Source organism: Macrobrachium rosenbergii, chromosome 56, assembly GCF_040412425.1.
Source record: "Macrobrachium rosenbergii isolate ZJJX-2024 chromosome 56, ASM4041242v1, whole genome shotgun sequence".
NCBI classification, from domain to species: Eukaryota; Metazoa; Arthropoda; class Malacostraca; order Decapoda; family Palaemonidae; genus Macrobrachium; species Macrobrachium rosenbergii.
Genome location: NC_089796.1, coordinates 34440552 through 34449163, shown reverse-complemented (window position 1 = coordinate 34449163; position 8612 = coordinate 34440552). Strand labels below are relative to the sequence as shown.

At 37.1% G+C, this 8612-nt stretch overlaps 1 protein-coding gene across 4 annotated transcripts in view; it reads right to left on the bottom strand.

The window, feature by feature from the left end:
- LOC136836377 (protein mono-ADP-ribosyltransferase PARP12-like) overlaps positions 1 to 8376 on the bottom strand; it is a 79570-nt gene extending 71194 nt beyond the window's left edge. Inside the window, exon 1 of one of the 4 annotated variants that reach the window (XM_067100569.1) lies at positions 8123 to 8376. Coding sequence is in view for 1 of the 4 variants with exons in the window: in XM_067100568.1 (XP_066956669.1) it covers positions 5234 to 5341 (108 nt within the window). In the remaining 3 variants the exon portion in view is untranslated. Of the gene's footprint in view, positions 1 to 5233; positions 5370 to 6900; positions 7399 to 8122 lie in introns of those variants that run through there. The other 3 variants (XM_067100573.1, XM_067100571.1, XM_067100568.1) reach the window with 3 other exon arrangements.
- Between the last annotated feature and the right edge of the window lie 236 nt (positions 8377 to 8612).

Below are 8612 nucleotides of genomic sequence, written 5' to 3'. Positions count from 1 at the left end.
TATATATATATATATATATATATATATATATATATATATATATATATATATATATATATATATATATATATATATATATATTATAACTTTTGTAATGAGATTTATTTATTACACATTACCACAGGTGAAAAATAAGAGACGGGGTGTAGGTCCTGACCGGTTTCGACTTTATTTCCAAGCCATTGACGAAGGACTGATACAGAGTATAAGAAGTCACAGATACATATACTACAGGAACAGTACTGACGAACATACACAACTGTTAGAGACCACATACCCACCCACAGGCCGGTGTCGAGGTAGGAGTGGCCTTCAAAACTCATTTGGCTAAAAATCACAATATACTCTCAGGGGACAATACTGATAAACATACCAACCACAGATCCACACCTGACAGGTGTCAGGGAGGCGGAGTTTGGAAACTCATTAACACTACTGCCCCTGTACTGAGTTTACAAATATGATAATCCTATTTTCATACATCTCTACTGCCTGCCTTAAAATTTAAACAATTTACAAATTTCTTTTGATATTAAAGGATCAAGTTTATACATCCCTTGACTGATATTCATATTATGGTTGTAACTTTCTTTTATAAAGCTAGATTCAATGATATTCCTTTCCAGTGCATTATTAGAATATACAATCCTTTTTGCCCCTTCCCAGTTGATAGCATGATTGTTCTCACTAACATGTACAAAAATACCACTGTTCCCCTGTGCATATCTCACACATTTCTTATGTTGTTCAATTCTTTTTTTCCAGTGCTTTAGCCGTTCGGCCAATATAAAAGTTGGCACAAGACTTACATGGAATTTTATATACACATCCTTTAGTATTGTCAGGGGAGTTCTTGGTAAGTACATTTTTCATTGTTTTGTTGTTCTTAAATGCGACATTAACACCAAAATTCTTAAGAAGATGGGGGATATCTTTCATATTATTATTATAAGGCAGTACAAGCAAATTTTTTGTGTTATAAGGTTCTTTCTGGTTTTGATACATAGTCTTTTTTGCCGCTTCAAATGCACTGTTTAATACACTGTCCAGATATTTCAAATTCTTGCCTGCATTCCTGATCTTATCTATTCCCTGAATATATTAATGAGGAAATAGATAAGATTAGGAATGGAGGCAAGAAATTGAACTATCCGGACAGTGTATTAAACAGTGCATTTGAAGCAGCAAAAAAGACTATGTATGAAAACCAAAAAGAACCTTACAACACAAAAAATTTGCTTCTAATGTCTTATAATAATTATATGAAAGATATCCCCATCTTCTTAAGAATTTTGGTGTTCATGTAGCATTTAAGAACAATAAAGCAATGAAAAATGTACTTATCAAGAACTCCCCTGACAATACTAAAGGGTATGTATATAAAATTCCATGTAAGTCTTGTGCCAATTTTTATATTGGCCAAACGGGGAAAGCACTGGAGAAAAGAATTGAACAGCATAAGAAATGTGTGAGATATGCACAGGGGAACAGTGGTATTTTTGTACATGTTAGTCAGAACAATCATGCTATCAAGTGGGAAGGGGCAAAAAGGATTGTATATTCTCATAATGCACTGGAAAAGGAATATCACTGAATCTAGCTTTATAAAGAAAGTTACAACCATAATATGAATATCGGTCAGAGATGTATAAACTTGATCCCTTAATATCAAAAGAAATTTGTAAATTGTTTAAATTTTAAGGCAGGCAGTAGAGATGTATGAAAATAGGATTATCATATTTATAAATGCAGTACAGGGGCAGTAGTGATAATGAGTTTCCAAACTCCGCCTCCCTGACACCTGTCAGGTGTGGATCTGAGGTCGCTTATGGTCGGTATGTTTATCAGTATTGTCCCCTGAGAGTATATTGTGATTTTTAGCCAAATGAGTTTTGAAGGCCACTCCTACCTCGACACCGGCCTGTGGGTAGATATGTAGTCTCTAAAGGTTGTGTATGTTTGCCAGTGCTGTTCCTGTAGTATATATATTTGTGACTTCTTATACTCTGTTTCAGTCCTTCGTCAATGGCTTGGAAATAAAGCCTGTGACCTACACCCGTATTTTTCACCTGTGTAATATATATATATATATATATATATATATATATATATATATATATATATATATATATATATATATATATATATATATACACTGTATATATATGTATATATATTATATATAAATGGATGTATGTATGAATGTTCCAGCATAACTCTGAAATGCATTGAGCCATTTCAACCCAACTTGGTATACATATGACTTACTATCTGGAAAAGAATACTGTGGGGGTAAGACATCACTAGCACCAAAGGGAACCAAAGGGGGGGGGGGTGGGAAGGGATTCTCTGAAATGGGGCTGGTTCTGCCCATAGACTTGGGAACTAAATCAACTGGGTGAGTTTATCATACCTCATTTTGGTATAGCCTACATAAGACTTACTACCTGGAAAAGAATACTGTGGGGGTAAGACATCACTGGCACCAAAGTGGGTTGGGGGTGGGAAGGGGTGACATGTGAAAATGACTGAAAACGACAGATATTAGTGTCGATTCCACAGTTTCTGCGGTCACCAAGATAAATACAGTAAACCCAATGATTCGCGGGCTCACACATTCGCGGGTTTCTCTGTGGAACATATCTAGCCATTTTTCACGGAAAATTCGCCCATTCGCAGGTTTCTCTGTGGAACATATCTAGCCATTTTTCGCAGAAAATTCGCCCATTCGCGGTATTTTTCACTGAGATATATTCACTAATTACTGTATTTTCATATAATTTTAATGAATAAATGCACTTTTTGTGATAAAACTATTAAAATACTCAGGTATAAGCATTTTTACAGGGTTTTTCTTGGTTTAAGCTATCAAAATGGGCAGTTCTAAAGTGTTTTTAGAGGGGTTTTAAGCATTCGCGGATTTGACCTATTCGCAGGGGTGTGTGGGACGCATCCCCCGCGAATACGGGGTTCACTGTAGTGACACTCCCGATGCCCTTTAAATCCAAGTTCATCCCTCATAGGAGTGTGGGGGGGGTTAGAAGGGGTGAAATATAAAATGTTAAACATGTTGGGCAATGTAACTGAAGCATCTATCTAAACAGGAAAGAGAGAGGGCGAAACAGTTTTTATCCCATGGATACCACTCATTCCGACAGATCTCCCTTTTAACCTTAAGAGTTTGCATTTTCCAGCGAGGCTTGTCTTCTCGATCGTGAACAACAAGGCACAGGGACAATCTACTAAGTACAGTGGAGTGAATTTTAGATTGTCATGTTTTTGCCACAGGCAACTTTATGTTGCTTGCTCAAAGGTGGGTTCACCCACGACTTTATTTATTCTTGCTCCTGATGAAACTAAAAATGTTGTTTACAGTCAAGTTTTATGTTAAATTAGTATTTTAGTGTATTTGTGAAAGATTTTACTTTATAATTTTTATACTGTATTTATATTTTTAAAACCAAAAAATACAAATTCTTTGATATTACACTATAGATTTAATTCCTTTTCCTGTCTAATTGAGATAAATAAATATCTGGGTGTGTTCTACGCTTTGGGTATATTCTATGGTCTGGGTGTGTTCTACACTTCAAGTTTTTACCGTGCAACGCCGGGTACGTCAGCTATGTATATAACTGTAAAAGGACGGAAATTCCACAGTAGTATAAATATTACTTATTTAGAAAGCTTTCGTTAGCAACTGTTAGCCTCATCAAAAAAAAAAAAAAAAAACTTTGGAATGTGGATGTTCTGATGTCATTTCCTACAAACAAGCAACTGTTGATGTGTGATGTTACCAATGCCAAGCAGATAGTTATTACTACAAACATTTCGTAAAAAAAAAAAAAAACAATGTCCAAAGACGAACTAGTCTATTAGCTAATAAGCTAACAGTCTGTTAGCTGATGAGCTTTTCACAATATGTATATAATATACCTTTCAACTACCAGTTTAGCATTCTAAACAATTCCACTTCAACATTTGCTTGTTTTAAGGCATCAGAACATTCCTCGTTACTCCATGGTACTTCTGTTTTAGTCTGATAAAGCTGGCAGTGGCTAGAGAAGCTAACTGGCTAAAGGTACATAACCTTCTAGACATTTCATTTTGCTGAATTTCCTTCTGTATACCTAAGTGCAACACACAGCACTGGCCGTGTGGGTAAAGGACGACGAACTTAACTAAAAATCTCCCCTTCGGTAACCTATATGAAAATATATTATTTCCGAGGTAGAACGAATTGGATATTAAAGGACTTTTGTAATTTAATGCTTGTATATGAATCACGGGGATGTGATAAAATTATACATATATATATATATATATATATATATATATATATATATATATATATATATATATATATATATATATATATATATATATATTATATATATATATACACATACACACACACAATTACCTGCACCCTTCTACTCTGAACAATTCAACTGGTGTTGTTTTCCGCTTCTCAGGAAGTAGTTGAGGAAGGGCTAATTGGACCCATGCCTTTCTTAATGCTAATTGCAGTCAACCACTCGACTAAACGATAACTAAACTAAAAGATAACTAATATAACAAATTCACAATAAATTTTATACAATGTACCTAAAGCAATCCAGCTTGCAAGGTCAGTCCCAAGTGTAATCGTAACAACCAAAATGCCTTCTTAACTTCTAGATTTCCCTCAACATATTGGATACACACTACAAAGCCAATGATCCGAATGAAAAAAAAAAAATATGAAGTGATTCTGACGTTCGTAGCAAGATTCAAGTCCACATCCAGATTATCAGAACAAGGACACAATACCCACCTGGCAACGAAAGATACATACATACATACATACATACATACATACATACATACATACATACATACACACATATATATATATAAATATATATATATATATATATATATATATATATATATATATATATATATATATATATATATATATATATATATATATACAGACACACACACACACACATTATATATATATATATATATATATATATATATATATATATATATATATATATATATATATATATATATATATATATATATATATAAAGGAGGGGGACGGCAATTATTTAATTATATTAAATCTTATTTAGGGACCACGAATCGTCTGGTAATTAAGTTCACACGACGTTTTCATTATTTACTGTTCGTGAGAAACTTATTCACCTTATGTAACTTCTCTTTACTAAATAATACTTACCGCAAAGCAAAATTGTTTTAGAACCTGGTTACTTCCCCCGAAACGAAGGAAAACTCGCACGTGAGAAACACTACCACAGTCATAAACAATCTGGAATGAAATGAGCATCTAGATTTCGAAACGCCTACTTAATAATCATATGAGCGCCTACAGTGTCTTCTCAACACCCTCCCTCCTAATATTAGTCAATTCATATTGTCACGCAAAGGAGTCACCTTTTAAATGAAAGAAATCGCGTTTGATTGAACCCCATATGGCTCGGTTAATTAGCCACACCTTCATTTTGCATGCGTGAGAAACTACGGTAACCGATATTGCCACATCAGTCACGAGGTAATTTAATTACATCCACAGATGATGAGTAGGCCTACTATTATTAATCACAACACATGGAACAACCTTTCAAAGCCCATAGACTTGTTAAGCAAAATTCCGCATGAGAGAACGCTCTTACTTATGGAAATAACATTGAAATAATAAATAACATCAGACAGAGAAAACAGTATACGACAGGTAAAGGTAACATACAAATGTTCCTAGTTCGAGTCATGAGTAAGGTCGGCTGGATGGGTGAGTTTTCAAAGCCCTTTATATCTCTGTTGGCATAGAATTTAATTGAATCGAACCGAATTGAATATTGAGTTTAGGCCGAAGGCCAAGCACTGGGACCTATGAGGTCATTCAGTGTCGAAAAGGAAATTGACAGTAAAAGGTATGAACGGTGAAACAGGAGGGAAACTTCGCAGTTGCACTATGAATCAATTGTTAGGAGAGGGTGGAAAGTAAGATGGAAGAAAGAGAACGTGAAAGGAGGTACAGTAAAAGGAAAGAAAGGGTTGCAGCTAGGGTCGGAAGGCACGCTGCAAAGAACCTCATGTAATGCCTACGTGCACTGACGGCACTATTACGCCGCCCCCCCCCCCTACGGAATTGTTGGCATAGGAGTAATGATTAAGTTCCTGCTTGCTTGTAGCAGACTTCCGGACTACGATGTTGGTGGTTTTGGTACCCTTGGGTTGATAAACCCAATTTCATTGCAAAAGTCTTCCAGCGAATCGAGAGGTCCCTGACAAACCGCCCACAAACCCCCATGAGGCAAGGCATAGCCTATTGTTTTATTCTATTACACCAACGCAATATATGACCGTAAAATTGGTGTGTAAAAATGAAACCATTACAATAATCCTACATGACGTGAAACGAGGCAAGCCCAATCTAATAACTGTACCCTACGAATGAACTGGGAAGCTTGGGAATTGCCGTTCTCATGGCATGCGTTTTGGCCCAGCAGTCAATATTCACGTGTTTCTCTCTCTCTCTCTCTCTACACCAGAGCTGGGACTCAAAACGCGCTGACTGACAACAAGGTAAAGCATGCTAGATTTTACGGTACACTCCCGTTGATTTTTTCCCTTTTGCTTTAGTTCGAGAATTGAACCCGGGTCTCACTCGGATTCGGGTATTAACCCGCGCTGTCTGGCACCCTTCCCAGCGCGTCACTAGCTGAACCTCAACCCCCAAATCCGCTCCGCAACCACCAACCCTTCCCCGAACAGCTACCACAAAGTCACTTAGACGCGCACAAACTCTTACACGCACATGCAAACGCGAGCAGAACGAGTCTTAAAAAATTTACATTTTATGTCAAAAGTACAAATACATCTTACATCCGAAAATCATTTTTCTTCACCCCTGATATGAGGCTGAAGTATCTTGAACTGAATGCTCGAAGATCCAATGTACCGTTACAGCAAGGGAAGAAATGCACTGCAAGGTACAGTTACAGATTCAAAACATGGTTACTATGAATGTTCGTGGTGTATGGGTGTTACTGCTTGATGCCTGATACAGTGTAGAGAATATTTTGTTTTAGAGCTCTGTGGGATTTTGACCAGCATCAGGCAATACTTGACTTGGTTCACCCACTGAATTGCAAGTTCATATCGAGAAACGAAGCTTCGCAAGTTGACATCGTCCTCGTCGGAGACAGACATGAGACCAGCAGTAACGTAGCTGCCTGATGTCACATGATCGTATCGATCCCATACCAATATAACGAAACAATTTGGAGGACTAAACAGTTTCGCGACACCAACCAAACATCACTCCTAAGTACTGACCACGCTAAACAGGACACGACACGCACTTCCACTGCATACGACTATGTGAGGGTACTGATTACGGCTCCAGGGTTAACCATAATGAACTTGGGATTAAATTTAAGAACGGAAAGTCTTGGTATTTCGTTTCTTAGCCTTACACATGCTTTACCCTACCTTATACTTCATATCGTTTTAAATTATCACACATCCTTTACACGCACACAACAATTGTGTATGGTGTCCATAAAACACACTGTGTGTGTGTGTGGGGCTGGGTTGGTATGATTAAAAAAATGTGGGGGGCTGCTGGTATGATAAAAAAAATATGATATAAAAGACGTGGGTAAAGCATTGTAAAAAACGAAATACCAAAACACGATATATGTAGCCTAAGTGAATAAATCCAACATTAACCTACGCCATGCAAATTTCATGATAACGGTTGGGGTAATCGTTTCCTTTATATTTTCATATTCTATTCGAACGTTTGAAATACCGAACAATGGTGCTCGTATTTATGCCACTGACTTAGGTACCGTTGAATCACACAAGGCAACCTATAACTTGCACTAAGAGAGAGAGAGAGAGAGAGAGAGAGAGAGAGAGAGAGAGAGAGAGAGAGACTTGCCATGATGCCGATTGCATTCCCACTCCATTCAACAACATTCGTCTTTTAACAAAGTTTTAAGTCGCCTGTTAGCATTCCTGCCAATAACAAGATCAGGCTAGGGTTTAGCACACGGATAGTCTGTCGTGATCAATAAGGCCATCTAAACATTGAGCTTACCTGGATCGGAATTCCTTACACGGCGAGATGATGAAATGTAGTAGGGATTTTTCTGGTCCCCGACCACAACGTATATGGAACCACAAATGAGCTAAATGTCAGTCTGACTCTGACTCAGTGTACCCGACCCGTTGTAAACAAACGTACGTCACTGTCTTTCTTGAGCCGAACAAGTCCGTTGGTATGTTGCAAGTGTACGATAACGACCAACATCGTATGATCGTGCAGTTCTGTTTTCTTCGGCGGGTGCCGACAGCGTTCGAGTTGTGTGGCTTGCTAATGCCATTTTTCTTTATCAATGAACGCGATTTAATACGCTTAACGACGTTAAGTTCTTCGTTCTACTCCCTCTTTGTATCAAGTTTTTAGTGGGAGTTTATTTATGTTGCATCGAATCACTGTGTTCGGTTTCTTACCCAATAAAAATACGACACTGAAAAATATACTTTCCACAGCTCGCAAGTAAACATGTCGGATGGTTTAAGGAAAT